Source organism: Hemiscyllium ocellatum, chromosome 36 (genome assembly GCF_020745735.1).
Source record: "Hemiscyllium ocellatum isolate sHemOce1 chromosome 36, sHemOce1.pat.X.cur, whole genome shotgun sequence".
Classification (NCBI taxonomy): Eukaryota; Metazoa; Chordata; class Chondrichthyes; order Orectolobiformes; family Hemiscylliidae; genus Hemiscyllium; species Hemiscyllium ocellatum.
In genome coordinates this window covers 30,640,908-30,659,544 of record NC_083436.1, presented here as the reverse complement: position 1 = coordinate 30,659,544, position 18,637 = coordinate 30,640,908, and the positions used below count along the sequence as shown (strand labels likewise).

General features: G+C 41.0%; 1 protein-coding gene across 3 annotated transcripts; it reads right to left on the bottom strand.

Annotated features, from left to right (window-relative positions):
- Positions 1 to 3,267: 3,267 nt before the first annotated feature.
- On the bottom strand, positions 3,268 to 16,664 carry hopx (HOP homeobox). 3 transcript variants are annotated; one of them, XM_060851574.1, is made up of 3 exons: positions 16,548 to 16,664; positions 7,854 to 8,027; positions 3,268 to 3,688 (listed from the first exon to the last, which is right to left on the bottom strand). In XM_060851574.1, exons 1-3 carry the CDS (start codon positions 16,647 to 16,649, stop codon positions 3,611 to 3,613), a joined length of 354 nt encoding a protein of 117 aa, XP_060707557.1. In that variant the 5' UTR covers positions 16,650 to 16,664; the 3' UTR covers positions 3,268 to 3,610. The 3 variants fall into 3 exon arrangements, with proteins under 3 accessions (XP_060707557.1, XP_060707560.1, XP_060707559.1); XM_060851577.1 differs by lacking the exon at positions 16,548 to 16,664 and adding an exon at positions 8,511 to 8,684 and having other exon boundaries at positions 3,276 to 3,688; XM_060851576.1 differs by lacking the exon at positions 16,548 to 16,664 and adding an exon at positions 8,224 to 8,418 and having other exon boundaries at positions 3,278 to 3,688.
- Between the last annotated feature and the right edge of the window lie 1,973 nt (positions 16,665 to 18,637).

The window sequence follows — 18,637 nt, the reverse complement described above, 5'->3', positions numbered from 1 at the left end:
GATTTCCTAGGGCTGTTTTTGGTCATTCGCAAACCCTGGCCCATTTTCATTTACTTTCCACTCAAGTAAAGTAGTTTTAGAATGGTTTGGGTGGTGAAAGACTGAGATGATACCTTAAGCCTCAGAAGCTTATCAATCAATTGTGACAGCCAGGTGGAGCTGAACAGGATATATGACTGTAGATTCCACTTTCACTGTGAACACTAATCACACCTTCACTATCATAAGGTGTTCTATTACCTGGAATGCACATTCATACCTGCTTGAAAGCATCTTGTTGTGTTCAATCCAGATTAATGCAATTCACTGCTTAAAATGATTAGAAATGCTTAGAAGCAAACTGTCATCATGCAAGCAAAATAGTTATCATACTTAACACTCAACTTCCATATCCATTCATTATCACTTCTTTCAGTCCCAATATCCAATATAATGTTCAATGTTAACAGCTAAGGGATATGACCGCATGATGGTTACGTTACTGAGTTAGTAACTGGGAGTAATGATCTGGATATAGGAGTTCACAGCCCACAATGGAAGCCAAGGAATTTAACTAAATTAACCAAATAAATCTTGAAGGAAAAGCTTGTGGCAGGAACATGAAGCTAACAGATTCTGGTAAAAAGATAAAATAGGACTACAGATCCCAGAAATCTGAAACAGTGCTGGAGAAAATCAGCAGGTCTGAGAGCATCTGTGGAGAGAACACATTTCAAGTCTAGTGACCTTTCTTCAGAACTACTTAACTCCCAGTAATTACCTTCAGAATGGTACAGAATGCATCAAGTTATACCCACACACTAATACCTCATTGATGCTTGGTGAAACACTCAGTTGTTCCTGCTATGAATTCACTAAAAATACCTTGGGGTCACACCCTCTATCCTAACCTAACACTTGCAAATACATAAATGTTTGTCAATGGATCACTGAACTTGAAACATTAACTGTTTTCTCCCTATAAGACCTGATGAGTTTCTCCAGCAATTTCTCTTCTTGTTTCTGATAAAAGACTGATTTTCTTCTCACAAATAAGTGAAGGAACCATCATTCCTGGCTTGGCCAACATAATGACTCCAGACTCTCAGCAACATGGCCAACTCCTGTGTTCTGAAATGGTCCATAAAGCCTTAATGTTAAGAATTCTGTGCCTCCATCACTTTCCATAAAAATGGGGCTTTCACAAACTCCTTAACAGAGAGGTTTTTTCTGCTTTAAGTTCCAAATCTAATTAATTCCTGTCAAATTCAAACAAAATCCCAACATTTGGGCATCATTTTATCTGAATACTTACCAGCAGAATTTGGCTTGGATTTTGAGTGAGCACCATAATTCTTTCCTCCACTTATTAACCAACATGCACTGTACCATAGATTCCATGCTTTTCAATGCCTCTGTCTTTTATAACAGTTCACAATAAAAACAGCAAACAATGGAGGGTAGACAACCTTTCCTGAGACATCTGGTCCTTCTTACTTCAGTTGGAGTCTTTGGGGAAGGCGCAGCAGTAGGCAGGTGTGTGTCAGTTAACTCTTTTCTGAAGGTTTACATCTGGTTCAGAACTTCTGTGCAACAAAATTATCCATTTTGGTGACATTCAGTAAGGATTCATTAACATGGTGGCACAGTGGTTAGCACAGCTGCTTTACAGCAGCAGAGACCCAGGATCAGTTCCAATCTTGGGTGACTGACTGTGCAGAATTTGCACGTTCTCCCCACGTCTGCAAGGTTTGCGCTGGGTGCTGTAGTTTCCTCCCACAGTCCAAGGATGGGCAGATTAGGTGGATTGGTTGTGTTAAATTGCCCATAGTGTCCAGGGATGTGCAGGCTAGGTGGATTAGTCATGATTAATGCAGGGACTGGGTGGGATTCTCTTCAAAGGGTCAGTGCAGACTTGATAGGCCAAATGGTCTTGATCTGCATTGAAGGGATTCAATGATTTTAGAACAAGCAAGTGCATATGGAAGTCCTGTTCTAATTACTGCTTCCTTTGATAAATACTCTTCGATTTGAAGAGGCAACAGAAGAGAAACATCAATTTGTCTGCACTTGTTGTTATTGTGATGTACTCTCTCATTTGTAGGTGTTAGGATAGATGTCTAAGGGCCCGAAGGGACTTCCAGTGAGTTCACTGCAGGAAATAGCTAAGTATTTCAACAGTGTGGTCAAAAGCAGTAACTTCCATTTCCCCATTGTGGGTACAATTCAATGCCATCAGAACCACACAAAGTAATTACTGGGAGTTAAATAGTGTACCTTGATTTCTACTATGCATTTTTGTAGGGAATCTGCTGAGCACACAGTCTCATTATGGCATAGCAATCAATTCCTGCAGCAACATCCTATAAATATCAGATGGCAGGAAGGGATTAGATTAGATTAGACTTACAGTGTGGAAACAGGCCCTTCGGCCCAACAAGTCCACACCGACCCGCCGAAGCGCAACCCACCCATACCCCTACATTTACCCCTTACCTAACACTACGGACAATTTAGCTTGGCCAATTCACCTGACCCGCACATCTTTGGACTGTGGGAGGAAACCGGAGCACCCGGAGGAAACCCACGCAGACACGGGGAGAACGTGCAAACTCCACACAGTCAGTCGCCTGAGTCGGGAATTGAACCCGGGTCTACAGGCGCTGTGAGGCAGCAGTGCTAACCACTGTGCCACCGTGCCGCCCACAATCAGGATCAGGACTTAAACTCTTAGTTTTCCTTGAAAAGTTTAATGGAATGCATTTGAAGAGGCAGAGTTGAGAATTCTTCAAGCTGTCACACACAAAGATAGAACATCTACGTTCTATAGGATTAATTTGTGCCACATTTACCAAACACTGGCAAAGATGGGACAAGCTCCCAAATAGTTCTGGTCCTACTACTGAATCCAACTATTGAGACAGAACAAACTCATTCACCAGCCCAATGTCCCCTTAAACACACACTTCACAGCCTGCTGGATATGCCAGCCAAGTTTCAGTAGTACACAGAAGAGACTTATAAATTAACAACTCAAATGTCATTAATAGAGCATGCATCCCCTGCCTTCTCCAGCCAGAAATATATAGATGAAGCACTCATTTCACACAGGCTTTGACAAATCATTCATTTAGAACTGTTCAAATGTTAAACCTCATGGATCCATTCCTTACCAATTCCACCAGTCCTCCAGAGGTAGGTGTTTGGTGACAAATAATCTGTTTCTGAACAAAGTAGACGTGGCAAATGAAAACATAAGCTTTTTATTTAAAGGGCACAAAAGGAGTGCATGTTTGTCTTCAATTTATATATTATTTAATGTCTCACAGATAAATGATTTAGTAATTGCACTTAAACCCAATAAACAAATTTACTTCTCTAATAATCACATTAATAAATTGAAATTAGCATATAATGTAAGTGAGTACACCCACAATAATGAGACTCAAACTATGCAAAAATTAAATCAAACAGACTTTGAATTCACAAAAGTAAACCAAAGTCACTGACAGGAGGTATTAAGCTCAGAACCTAACCAAGGAGGCATTTCTGCTGGATATAACCAGTGAAATGAAAGTAGCCTGCAGCGTAGTGGAATTGACTCCATGGTGATGGCAGTGTTTACCAGTCTTTAGTCTTTGACAGATCCACACTCTGGAGGTAATCCTTCTGCCTGTCTCCACTTTGCATAGCGCTCCTTAAACCATTGCTGAAGAAGCACAAACAAAACAGATTGTTATTCTCTAACAACATAAGCACCATTAACACAGTAAAACAATCCAAGGTGCATTAGCTAACAAAATTTAACACTGAACCATTGAAGATTATCTTAGGGCAGATGACTTATTGGAGGGGAGTTTTAAAGGCATGCCCTGAAATTACAAAGCAGTAGTAAGGCAAACATTGTGGGAGGGGCTTTTAGTGCAGTGTAGCTGAAAACTCAACTGTCAACAGTGGAGCATTTAAAAATCAAAAGATGCTCAAGTGCCAAGAATTAGAGGGAAGTAGATCGGAGGACTGTAGGTCATTAGAGTATTAGAGAAAGGGCACTTTAAATTTCAGAGGTTTGAAAACAAGGCAGAAAATTGCAAAAAGGGAAGAATTATTTAGTTAGGTCAGCAGCAGGTCCAATGAGTGAATGGGGAATGGTGAGAGTTATGAAATGGGTAGCAGTGGTTTAGCTGTTCTTATTTACATAGGCTAGGGAGGAAGTTAGGCAGGAACACGGCAAAGAGATATGTCCAGAAGTAGCCAAAAAAAAGGTATGAATCAAGATTTCAGCATCAAATGATCTCAGCCAGCAGCAGAATTGGCGAACAAGGTGTGATGGTGCAGATAGATGATCAAAATCTCAAATAATTCAAATATGACATTAAGTTTTAGAACAATCTGGTTTAGCATCAAATAATTACCTTCAAATAATCATTAAAAGTAAGGCTTCAGTCATGCTAATATTTAGTTTGGGAAATTTCTCCCTCAGTAGGACTGGGTGTTAGACAAGCAGTTGAACTACTTATCGATAGTGGAGGGAAGGTAGTGGCGGTGAGGCAGAGTTGGCTGTCACCTGTCTAGCGGATGTTATGTTTTTGGATCATGTTGTACAAGTGCAGTAGGTGTGAAACTGGAGGGAGCTAAGTTATAGACCTTTGTAGAGACCCAAGATAGAACCGTGCTGAAGCAGAAAATAAGCCTTTGTGGTTCATTTTGTAGTTAAAATTAAATAGAAAAAATTGGAACCAGGTGAGTGCAATCCCTTAGAGTTAGATAACAGTGGAGAAGTGTTGCAGGAGGAGGATTAATGATTTATGATCAATTGACAGCTCATGTTACTGTTAGATTCAGGTTTAACTGAGAGTCATCGGTTAGTTCACACTTGGATTCAACCATGCAATATTGTCAGAGACCATCATCTACAGATCTTACAAATCTGATAGTGAAATCTCTCAAATACATTTTAAAGTCATTAAACCAGTCAATGCCCATTGACTTAATTTGTTTACATGTCAAAAATTTAAATTGAACAATATATTGTAATCCAGTTCAGACAATTCCTTGTGAAGACTGAACAGTACTCCCATATAGGGTATATATTCTGGTATTTACTGTTTTAAACAGGAATTAAAAACATATGAATGAATAAGGCATTGATTGGTTTAAACAGGAATCAATAATAGCTGGGCATACCATATAGTTTACCATTAAATAATATACTATGGTAGTCTGGCTGTTGTTATGGTAAACCAGTTCCATTTGATTAGATTAGATTACAGTGTGGAAACAGGCCCTTCGGCCCAACAAGTCCACACCGACCCGCCGAAGCGTAACCCACCCATACCCCTATATTTACCCCTTACCTAACACTATGGGCAATTTAGCATAGCTATTTCACCTGAACCAGGGCACCCGGAAGAAACCCACGCAGACACGGGGAGAACGTGCAAACTCCACACAGTCAATCGCCAGAGGCGGGAATTGAACCCAGGTCTCTGCGCTGTGAGGCAGCAGTGCTAACCACTGTGCCACCGTGCTGCCCACTAATCACTTCCCTGCATCACTTCTGGTGTCTGTTTAATAGCCTAAGACACTGCCAATTTATCTAAAATAAGAGTTTCCTTCTCTGTTCTGAGCATCTAATACTGGTTCCATTAAGATTTTCTAAACAACTTGATTCTCTCAATTTTCATGGAGGTTTCTGAACTTAATTCTCATGGATATTTGCAGATATTTTATCCTCGTAGGTATATGCACAATAAAGCCTCTGGTGCCACCTATGGGGTGATTCAGTTACCTGGAACACCTACTTTGGGAAAGATCAGGCCTGCAATCCATGGTTTTCTGTCCACTAAAAAAGTGATGTATTAAAATTCAATGGATGGATAATTACAGCTTTTTTTTTGTTCATTCGAGGGATCTAGGTGATGGCTGGGACAGCATGGAGGTGGACTGTTCCCATTAGCTATTGGTTCAAGGACTAAGTTACAGATTTAATGTTTTGATTAAAAGTTACAGGGGAATATGAGGAAGTGTCTTTTTGTCTAGTGTAGCAAATCTGATTGAACTTGATGTCTTGAAAAAGGTGGCGGAAACAGATGATCAACTAAGTCAAAAGAAAATGGACTTTCAGGGTTACAGGGAATGGGATTGACTGGATTGTTCTATGGAGGACTGACAGTGGCCTCGGAGTAAAGTGGCCTCCTTTGATGCTACAAATCATAAATGCAGTTTTCAGGTTTTGTAGACTTTGGGCAATAGTTTACCTTAATAGTAGGCAATGGTTTTAAGAATACCAGCTAGAAGAAAAAAAAAGGGTGGCATAGAATAATGCCACTGAATTCATCATCTGATGTTCTGATTAGTAAAGGCCTATGGGTTCAAATCCCACTATAACAATTGATTCATAACAACTCAGATTTAAAATTGCCTCAGCAATAACACTTCTTATTGATTGCTGTTAAAAAAAATCTGATTTACTAACATATGTTTTCTTAAAGTATCTGCCATCCTTACCTGATCTGGCCTGCAAAGGACTCCAAAAACCACATCAATGTGATTGATTTGTAGCTGCTCCTGAATCCTAGCAAGTCACTCAGTTCAATGGTTAATTAGAAATGCCTTGGTTTTTCTTCCCCCTCAACTACAGGAAATACCAAATCTCAATGTTTGCTAAATATTCATGTGTAACGACTATACAAAAATCTTCAGTAACTGTGCATGCTTTTTAAAAAGTGAGTCAAGTATGTTTTTGCCAAAAAATTATAAACAGGCGACAAATGCTGGCCTTGCTAGAGTCTTGCAGAATGGGACCACTCCATTGAGTCAAACGTGGGTAAGACACATTCCTTGAGATTTCATCACAAAACTATCCACCTCTGACCTGGTCAGTCCTCCCTTACCTCCAATATTTTTCTAATATTAGAAAGAACAATTTTAATAAACTTAACATGATATTTTATTGTTCCTGGTATCCGCCAATTTAGAGCTAAAGCTTAACTTTCTGTTAAAAAAAATCTGACAATCCGAAAGGAATGGAGAGGTTGTGGTGAAATGGGTAAAGTCCCTGGAATAGCTATCTAGAAGTCCAAGCTAATGTTTTGTTTTGATTGGATTTGATTTATTATTGTGTACCTAGGTACATGTGACAATGAAAAGTTCTGTTTTGCACAGGCATGTCATATAAAGATTATAGAGCGATAGAACAGGGCGAGGAATGCAAAGTTAGACAACAAGCACGATCAGCATTAGATTTGTTCTGGGGACATGGGTTCGATACCCACTAGGGCGGATTATATAAACATCTGGAATATAAAGATTCCCTAGGGGAAGCTTTGTGACCACTTCTGATTATCTTAAGATCTCCCATCCCCAATATGGTTCATTAATATCCTTTAAAAATGTGCGACATCCCAGACTCAAAGCTCACTGGGGAAAGAAAATAGTTGATTTAAAAAAAAAGTTGATTCTAAAGACCAATAATTAAAACTGGTCAACCAATAAATCTAAATCGGGGAGAGTGAGGTCTGCAGGTGCTGGAGATCAGAGTTGAAAATGTGTTGCTGGAAAAGCGCAGCAGGTCAGGCAACATCCAAGGAGCAGGAGAATCGACGTTTCGGGCATAAGCCTTCATTCCTGATGAAGGGCTCTGGCCCGAAACATCGAATTTCCTGTTCCTTGAATGCTGCCTGACCTGCTGCGCTTTTCCAGCAACACATTTTCAGCAATAATCAAATCGACCAATTAAATACTGAATATGAAAATTCAGGCTAGAAGTTTACTAGAAAAGTTGGTGGACAGACAGCCAACTGTATTCGACTTGGATTAATTGGGAGCTTCCAGCTCTCCTCCTCCATGGGATCTTGAGGTGACTGCTCACTTACCGCTGTCTCCTTCTCCGATAGGCCAATCTCCGCCGAAACCAGCATCACGGTCGAGGAGTCTGGTTGCCTCATTCGGGTGAAGGTCTCCTCCAGCAGTTGAATCTGATCCTCTTTCAAGTCCATAGTTCCCGAGGAACCGGTGCCTGCTCCGTGCTGCTCCATCGGGGCTGCTGTCTGTGAACGGGAACAGAGAGGGGAAGGTTGCACCCTGATGAGTGTTTACTGAGCAGATGACACCGCCCTAAAAGCAAAAGCACCGACTGCCTCTGTCTGGCGACAAGTCTCCACACTAACAATTATCACAACCTGGCGAAATACTTCATATCGTGTGTGTTTATTGAGAGACATGGGAAGCCAACCTGAAACCCACCCAGAAACTGCCGGAGGAATCTCACAGGCACATATTAACTTATTAAATTACTGCGAGCTGGCTCTGCCGTTTAATTCCGCAGTTCACCACCCTTCCCAATAAAAAAAACAAGCAGATTGCGAATCTACGTTGCCGAGTGTCCAGACACGGAACAAGTTAATTGGTTCAAATTTTGCATCCCAATTAAACAAAAACCGACTGCCTTCATATCACGTTGCTCGAGCACGATAGAAGCCAATAGCACAGGACTACAGTTCCCTCAGCTCTCCCCAGACCGTTCCGGTTACCAGGCAAAACTTTGTTTGTTTGTTGCAATGCTTCAATTCAACAGTGAATGGGGGGAGCACAACTCGGCACCACAGGTAGCAAATTCGAGAGCGAAGTCAGGTTCATCAGAGACTGGACCTCATCCATTAGAAATTATACAATTCATTCCACCAAGCCCTTGATTCTCCTCCCAGTGGCTGAACGATGTGAAGTGAAAAGACAGACTTGCATTTATGTAGCTGAAAATGTGTGGCTGGTTAAAGCACAGCAGGTCAGGCAGCATCCAAGGAACAGGAAATTCGACGTTTCGGGCCAGAGCCCTTCATCAGGAATGAGAACTTCCTGTTCCTTGGATGCTGCCTGACCTGCTGTGCTTTAACCAGCAACACATTTTCAGCTCTGATCTCCAGCATCTGCAGACCTCACTTTTTACTTGCATTTATGTAGCGCCTTTCAAGACGACAGGAGGTTCCAAAGTGGCCAGAATACCAGTGTTTCATTTTGAGTTGCTGAAAGGAAACTGCACTGGAATAATGATACAGCTTAGATCTGGATAAATATTCTGAAGACCAGGCTTCAAATCCCACGAGGCAACAGGGCAAAACTTAATAGACCTAGAATGAAAACTTTGCTTTTTTATTAATGTGAATGTCACTAGGCAGGCCAGCATTTATTACCCATATTTAATTGTCACGAGGGTGGTTCAGAGTCTTTGAATCCCTACAGTGTGGAAACAGGCCCACACGTACCCTCCAAACAACCTCCCACCCTGTAACTTTTCCATGGCTAATCCACCCAGCCTGCGTGTCACTGGACACCATGGACAATTTAGTATGGCCAACCCACCTCAGTTGCACATCTTTGGACTGTGGGAGGAAACCTGTACAGACACAGGAAAAATGTGCAAACGCAATACAGATGCCCAAGGGTGAAATCAAACTTGGGTCCCTGGTGCTGTGAGGCAGCAGTGCTAACCACCATGCCACCCTGACCACATTGCTGTGGGTCTGGAGTCAAATGTATGTCATATCAAGTAGGCATAGCAGTTTTCCTCTCTAAAACACATTAGTGAACCAGATTCTTGTAAATATTTGTAAATATCCATCTTGTTCACCGAGTAGACCTTCGAGTGAAATCAGCCAACCTTGCCTTGCCTGGCCTATGGGTGACTTCAGACCCCAGCAATGTGATTTAGTTTTGACTGTTCAGAATTGGCCCAGTGAGATGTGCAGGCCCACATCTTAAGAGCTTATTTTCAAGAAAAGCTTTCGCAGTACCTTTCCAGAACAGTGATGTTCACGGACAAACAATTGGAAATGTCATGCACAGAAATGGAAGGAAAATAATTTGGAAAAAAACAAAAATGATTTTAAAGGGATGGACGTATTTACTGAATACTTTGCAGGGTCTGAAAACCTTACCACCTGCTGACTTGCTCCGACATTAATAATGAACCTGCTGGATACTTCGCATCTAGCATATCCATAGACTGAAATTAGATTCATTTATCCTTCCCCTTTATATGTGCATCTTAGTGATGAGTTAAGTTCCGTACATTGGTATGAAATCCTTTTACTTCCCAAACTTCCATCATGAAGAAATAATGCCAAATGCCATTCTCAGAATCAAGCTGGACAATCTCCCACTTCCTCACATTGAATTCCGATCACTACAGTTTTGCCCACTCACTTATTTTGTCTGTGGCTCTGTTACTTCCTGCTCTGCACAGCGTACAGTGCTATCTTATTTCTATTGCTTCATCCAAGCCATTAATAAGCATGATGGGTTCCTGAGAGCACTACTCAGTTTACTAGGTATATCACTTCATACTTGCCAATTAGATAATGAACCCTTTATCTCCCTGTGTCTGCGTGGGTTTCCTCCAGGTGCCCTGGTTTCCTCCAACAGTCCAAAGATGTGCAGGTTGGGTGAATTGGCCATGCTAAATTGCCCATAATGTTCAGGAATATGTAGGTTTAGTGCATTAGTAAAGGGTTAATATAGAATAGGGGAATGTGTCTGTGTGGGTTACTCTTTGCAGGGTCGGTGTGGATTGTTGGGTGAAAGGGCCTGTTTCCACACTGTATGGATTCTATGATTCTTTATCTCCACACCCTGTCTCTGATACCCAACAACCAAACCAAGGCACAAGGTCATCTCCAACTCCATGAGCTGTCACTTTTGTTAATAATCTCTTGATCCACTGAGTGGGCCTCCTCAAGAGATAAAACTAGGTGAGCTTGAGATGGTTGTAAGCACAAGCGGTGGCAAGACCATGAAGGTTCTAGTTTGGCCTTTCCACCTTTGAGTTGTGATACAGCAGGCCCAGACGTAGAACAAGCAGTTCTGTCCCTACAAACGGGATTGAGAGGTTACAAGAATTTGCTGAAGATATGGAGATATTTAGAGAGCGAGACTTTTGGAGAAGCTGGATGTTGAGGCTGACCTGTGCTCATAGACAATAGCACATAGGAGCAGAATGCAGACAGGGAGATTATCTTGTAGCTGTATAGGTTGCTGGCGAGGTCACCCCCAGAGTATTGTGTACAGTTTTGATCTCCTCACTTGAGAAAGGAGGTACTGGCACTGGAGGGGATGCAGAGGAGGTTCACTAGGTTGATACTGGAATTGAGAGGCTTGGTTTATGAGGAGAGATTGAATCGACTGGGACTATACGCATTGGAATTTGGAAGAATGACGGGGGATCTTATAGAAACATAAGGTTATGAAGGAAATAGTTAAGAGAGAAGCAGGGTTTAAAGAAAACAACACCAGATTATAGTCCAATAGGTTCATTTGGAAATACAAGCTTTCAGAGTGCTGCTTTTTCGTCAGGTAGCTAGTTGACTAGGATTGCCCTTTGGGTTTAAATACAAACTTGTATGATCCTCCTTTTGGAAAAGCAACCTTGATATTATTTTTTTTCCCATTTGTTTTTACAAAGCAAGGTTAGATTGTGGTGTTATTTGCCATGAATGTATGTTAATAGATATTTCTGTTACCTTTGAAAGGGAATTAGAAAGTCGCGTTATAAAGAATTTCAAGTGATATGAATATCCAGCAGAAGATTGGGTTTCATGGACATCGTCCATTTACCTTCCTTGCTTTGGTTGGTTGAATAAACACTTTTTTTTTATTCTGGGTCATTCTATGACTTTGTGCCCAGGATTTATTATGTAAAGGCCCAGCAGATTCCACAGTTGCTATAGAAACCGCAAAGTGAATGTTCGGAAGCTGTCTCCCCATACTCACTGAAAGAAGTTGTCTTTAGTGGCAGAATCATCATCCCACATCATCACGGGTCTACAATGCCTTCAGTTCCGAAGACATGGGATATTTTTCAAGTATAAACTGTGACCGTGGGATACCTCATGCATTTGGCTGTTTCTCTGAGTTGGAAAGCAATTCTGGAGAGCCGGAGAGAGGGAGAGAGACGATAACCAGCTGATTGAATCTAAAGCATATGAAATAGGACCTGCAAACATTGAGTCGTATCACAAGTTTTTCTTCAACTTTCTCATTCTTTGAAAGACTGCATTATCCCTTCAATTGAACAAATCTGCTGCCAGTGGTGTTGTAATTGTCTAGTTTTTACATAAAGCTTCCGGAATCCAATGAATGAATAGCCATTAGATCATTTAGTTTTCCCAAGACATACTTTCAGTGAATGTTTACAAGAAAATCAAACCCATTGTACTTGGGAAATGTTTCAGAAATCTGCAGTGTTAGAAATGCGACCCAGTTATTCTGCTTCTCTTGTTTCAGGGTGTGCCAACAATGAAGTGCAAAGTCTGATAGTTTAAATAAGTTGCTATGTGGAAAAACCTGCAGTACAGGCTGAGTGTGGCCCTTGTCACAAATAGAAAATATCTAGAAAATTGAAGCACTTAAGGAAGGTTCAGAGACTCCATTTCAGGAACTGGGGTGTGGTGACAATCAAATGTTTTGTGGCTGCTCAATAATCGAAGTGGTGAACATTTTAAAAGCGATTGCACAAGTTGAAGAATAAGCCAGTTAAATATCAGCTGTGACCCCTGGCATTCACACCCAGTGAGGTGGAAATATCAGAGAACTTTAACATAGCTGTCGGAACCAATGTGGGCATTGCATTGGACTGAAGACCAACCTTGTAGTGAAATAAATACTTTTCACAATTGTAGGACATCATCAAGGCAGTGAAGCACTTTCTACCATTTGTAACACAGCAAACTACTATAATAGCAGAGAGTGATGTTACTTGAATAATAAACATTGGCTGGGAACTTGGGTAGTTCGCCTGCTCTTTTTAAAATAATCTCATGTGACCTTTTACGTCCATCTGTAAACACAGATAGAGTTTGGGTTTCATTAGCCATTCAAAATACAGCACCTCCAATGTTAATGCACTGAATTCAGAATAGATTATGTACTTGGCTCTCTGCAGTGTTGCCTAAGTGCTATGACTGAGCCAAGACTGGAACTTATGGAGGTTGTTAGGATCTCCATCAGCTCATGTTGAAGAAGATGCCAAAGGCCAGTCAGTGCAAGTATAGAGTCCAGCTCTTGAGGCAATCCAAGGCAAAGCAACCCAGTTGGATAGCACTTCATCCACTAACTTTCCCTTCCTTCAGCACTGACACACAGTGGCAGCATTTTATACCATCTACAAGATACAATGCAGCAACTCAACAGGGCTCCTTCAGCTACACCTTACAAACCCATGACCTCTTAGCACCTCACCCTTGAAGGGCAGCAGATATATGGGAGCACTACCATGTACACCAGATGCAAAGTCTCCCCACCATCTTGACTCAGAACTATATTATCACTCCCTCATTGTTGCTAGGACAAAATCCTGGAACACACTCCTTAAAGGCATTGGAAAGGTAGCTACATCATATGTAACAACCTGAGCTACAGATCTTCTCAAAATTGGCTAACCTTATATATAACTTACCATCACCTTCTCAAGGGAATTTGGGAATGAGTAATAAATGCGGTCCTAGCCAGCGATGCTCATTTTCAATGAAAGAACAAAGTAAAGGGACAATTTGAAAGCTTTTAGATGTGTCCAAAAAGCACTGCCTTTCAAGACATTCAGGATCTGATAATGTCAGAAAAGAGATCCAAGTGATGTTTTTTGGGGTTGGGGAGGGGGAGGGGGAGGCAAGGAATAGGGAGGAGTAATCCCTACTCAAATAAGTAGATAAATTCTTATTCAAACTTGAAGGGATAATCCTCCTCAAATGCTACCCTTACATGTCTCTTTAATCCCCTGTTGCTTCTTGTTCTCAATAGTTGTGAAAGTTGATTGGAACCTCCATGCCTTGAACTTTACAGGTGGCAGTGAAAGTAGCTGGAGCTTTCACCTTCCTTTAGGTGGGCTGCTTATGCAGCAGTCTTGACCCTGGGTTCAATCACACCCCACTGCAGCAGCATATAACCACTGCATTGCTGCACATTTTACATTGCAAAATCGATAATGAACCGAGGCCCGAAGGGTCTGACCAGGTTTAAGTTACCGAGAGCTCTTTCCTAGCCCCATGACCAGTTCTGCTGATCTTCCAAGGAAGTTATGTTAGATAATTATAAAAAAATCTCCCTACTCCTTCCAATTCCTGATCCACTCAAATGATGGAAATCCGAGGCAGCCATTCTGTTTCCAGTGCATTGCACGTGTGTAGAGTTTCAGTGCCTTGGCACTCATCTAATTTATAGCAATGAACACTGCTTGGGATTTATTTGATGGGCGGGGATCACAGAGTGAGGTAATCTACGATTGCAGATCCTACTGCATCACACACTTGGCAGAAAACTAACAGCAAAGCCTAGTGCTCCAATTTCCAGGTTAAGATATGCAACGCAGCTGAATGCACACTGAAAACAGCAAGCAAGAAACATTTAGCTTATAGTGGTAGGACCTTTTATAGAGTGAAATTCTAGGAATCTTGATTGCCTAAATAGCAAGACTAAATTATTCAGATTATGCCAGAATCAAGCTGCAAATGACTTTCTTCTGTGAGAAGCAGGTGGTCATCCCACTCATTGTGCCTTCTATTTATATATAGTAGATAAGCCATTATTCCTGCCAGGAATTTGCATTGAAAGCTCTCAGTTGGAATGCCATTTGATCAGTGTATAAATATATTGGATTGTTGTTCCAGATTGTTCAAAAGCTAGATGAATTTCAGCAGCTTCTTGGTTCTCATGATTCTGCCAAAATCTGCTCTGAATTTCTTACCTCCAAAAGAACCTGTTGTTGACAGAGATGGTGAAAACCTATTTCTGCCTTGTTTAGACTCGTAAATTGCAATAAAAAATGTTTGCATATTGACATTCCCCAGCTGTGTTTATGAAATAATTATTTTCTACATTCTTTGACTGAGTTGTGTATTCATCCACTACTTGTAAACCCTCAGGAAAACAGTGCAAAGCATTAATATTTATTGTTGCACAGGGTCACTTTTTACAGGAAGAGTAGGGGCTGATCTTCCCTGCGGATTCTTCCAAATTTACCCGGTAATTTTCAGCAGGAAATTGCTGACACAATACAAGTCACGTGATTTCCCTGTGCCATTTTGGTTTACCTGAATCACTGTTTCCAACTTTAGTTGAGTGTATTCTTTGGTGATTTTATCTCTCTGTCAATTACCCGAAGCACTAAAACAACATTTTCCCCCTTCACCAATATTTCTGTACGCAAGCAATGAGAGAAAATGAAAAGGGGCTCATGTGTTTCAATGCCCCAGTTGTTTTTAGTTTTGCTTATTCTGCTTGTAGCAAAAGGCAGAAGGTTAATCTTTAATCCTTGAGAACACCAGGACATCCAGCAATCCTAACCTGAATAGGCAAATGGAACTTGAAACAAAATCCCTGTCGTGTGGAATCAGGCCCTTCAGCCCAACAAGGCCACACTGACCCTCTGAAGAGTGACCCACCCAGACCCATTCTCCTATATTAACCCCTGACTAATGCACCTAAACACTATGGCACCTGAACACTATTGGCAATTTAGCATGTCTAATTCACCTAAACTGCATATCTTTGGATAATGGGAGGAAACCAGAGCACCCAGAGGAAACCCATGCAGACACAGGGAGAATGTGCAGACTCCACACAGACAGTCACCTGAGGCTGGAATCGAACCTGGGTCCCTGGCACTGTGCTGACCACTGAGCCACCGTGCTACCCCAACTTACTATCTCTTTGAAGGACAAAATGTGCCACTTCAGTCAACCCTTCAAACTGCTCTGGAATATCACCTCAGATTAGCAACTACAAACCTCACAATATTCTCAAACTAAAACAGAAATTGCTGGAGACATTTGGCGGGCCTGGCAGCATCTGTGGGAAATAAGCAGAGTCAACGGTTTGAATCCGGTGACTCTGCTGATATTCTGATGAAGAGTTGAGGTAGGAGGTAAAATGAAAGCAAGGGGAAAATACTAACTTGGACTCTTAATGTAATTGGATTGCAATAAATAAAAGAGCTGGAATTTTTCTATCACCTCTGATTTCACAAGCATATTACAACCAGTTAAACCAGTTGAAAAGTAGTCTTTAAGACATCCTGAGGTCATGAAAGATGCTATAGAAATGCAAGTTCTTTCATTTTAAATGTACCATTGTAATTGCAGCCAATTTATACACAGCAAACTTCCACAAACCAAGTATTCTGTTCAAACAACATTGACTGAGGGATCGATATTAGCTAGGTTATGATCAGCTGATGGTAATACTGGAAAAGCTAGATTCCAGTGTGAAATCTGGCTTGATAGTTCATAAGTTTCATTACATTTAGTCAATTAACTCCATTGGTAGTTTGCTAGCCATTTAGCTTCAGTCATCGGCTTTCTTGGAAATTATGTCTTTGGGTCACTGTTCCAAATTGCTTTCTGATCCTTTCTTTCTAACAAAGTTACTTTCACAGAACTGAAAAGTAAAGTCTATTTTTCTTCCAGTTACATTCTGGTTTTCAAATAATAATGTATTACAAATCTTCATTGCAAAGAACTCTTACGAATAATATAGCTTTAGGCAATTATTCGCATCACGTTGATATGATGAATTAAACTCACCAAAGAGATGTACAGGATGAGTTTGGGTGTTCCATTGGGCTTATCCCAGACTGTCACAACACATCTAAGTATACCAACACCCTTCAGTTTCATTCCATCCATGGTAATATACTGTAATCTCCTGGGAGAGGCAAAACAAAGGCAGATGAGAAACATCCTAGCCTAGAGCAATTTGAGGGAAGAAAATGTCTGGGTAATAATTTCCATCTCTTTAAAACAAACAGAACAAGCTCTAGAGATTGTAGTGAGCAGAATGTACATAACCCACTTCCCATTGAGCTTTTGTGGACAGTGCCATTAGCCACATAAGCAACTTATCCAACTCCTTTTTGAACTGATGCAGCGGATCAACATCACACAAATCAACATTGCTCCCTATATTGATGAAGATACTTACTTCAAATACACACACAGGCACTGTCTGCTTTAGTCCTTTATTTCCTTGACTTCTTGTCCCTATTTCACATTTTTAAAATTTATCTTTCTATCAATCTTGATCCTTGTCTTTGCAGTTTTTGGCTTTAATTTCTCTATTCTGGTTTGTCCTTCCTTGAGTCCCCTTTCTCCAGCACATTTCTCATCTTTTCATAAGCACTTGGTTCATGAGGACCCAACCTTGACCCAGCATGGGTAACCTCTTATCTCTGAGCCTCAGGATCATGGATTCAAGTTCCACTCTGGAGAATTGACACATGATCTAAGTTGACACTTCAATACATTTATCTTATTGCTGTTGGGACCTTATGGTCCATAAATTGGCTGATAAGTTTCCTTTTGTTACAACAGCAACCACTTCAAAGACTGTGAAGCACTTGAGACATCCTGAGGTTAAGAAAGATGCTATATAAATGTAAGTTCTTTCATTTCTCAGTGGTTCCTTGTAATACTTCCAACATCTCTCTGCTGTGGAGTTTTTTTTTGTGTATATGAATTGGTGCACCCCTATTGAGTTCTACAGAATAATTAATATTGGGGGAGTAATTTTTGACTGGTTGATCATTAAGGCTTCTTAGCCAAGAATGTGCCTATAATTATCTTCAAGTACTGGGCTCCTGGGATCACAGCTGCAGACCTCATAGTAGGAAGTTATAATTAAGGTTAACACGTTAACAAGGAGCAGATGTGCCTCTTGACGGTACAAAACACCAAGGGTGGATAATTGGGATGAGCTGATTGAAAAATCAAGACTTATGATGAATTGGGTGAGGTACAGACTTGGGTGGGGCTGCAGCATGTACAGACTCAGCACAATACTGATTCACAGGAAGATTTATAAATCACAGGTATAATGGGGTTGCTGACAGGAGAATATATTTACCGGAAGTTCGCTCACTCATCATTTTCTTTCTCCATTTATGAATCTAATGGTTAACACTAGAAGTCTCAGACCTGTTTCCATACCTGGCTGCATTTTCTCATGAGCGGAATGAATGGAAGCACATATTCTCAACTATGTAAAGCAAGGTGTACATTGGAATAAATAATAAATGTGTTGATTAGACAACTTGAGCACTTAACTTTACTCAATCCAAGAGGAAGATGGTTTTCAGACTAGCACTTTGTAATCTCAGCTGGACCTGAAGTTACCTTGTGATTCCTTTCAGGATATCTTCTCAATCTAGGTGTAATCCAAATAAATGACACTGAAGATTTTAGGCCTCTAAGTGCAAGTGAGGTATAACCATACCACCACCTCACGGAATCACCATGTTCTTTTCCATTGGCTTGTAAAAGTCCATTCACCAGACATAGTCCTCATGCCTAAAACTGTCCCATGTTATTGGATAAGAACGACACATTTTTACTGATTTTAGTGATTTTTGCACATTGTACGCAGATCCTTGGGTGAACAAGGGTCCCAGTGGTAAGAGTCGAGCACGAGGTGCTGGTGTGTGTGAGCAGGAGAATTGACGTTTCAGGGATAAGCCCTTCATCAGGAATGAAGCCTGCTGTGCTTTTCCAGCACCACACTCTTGACTCTGATCTCCAGCACCTGCATCCTCACTATCTCCTAGTGGTCACATCAAACATCTGGGCTGCAGTGACAAGCAGTCAGTTGAACCTGGGAACATAGGAATAAGTTACTCAGT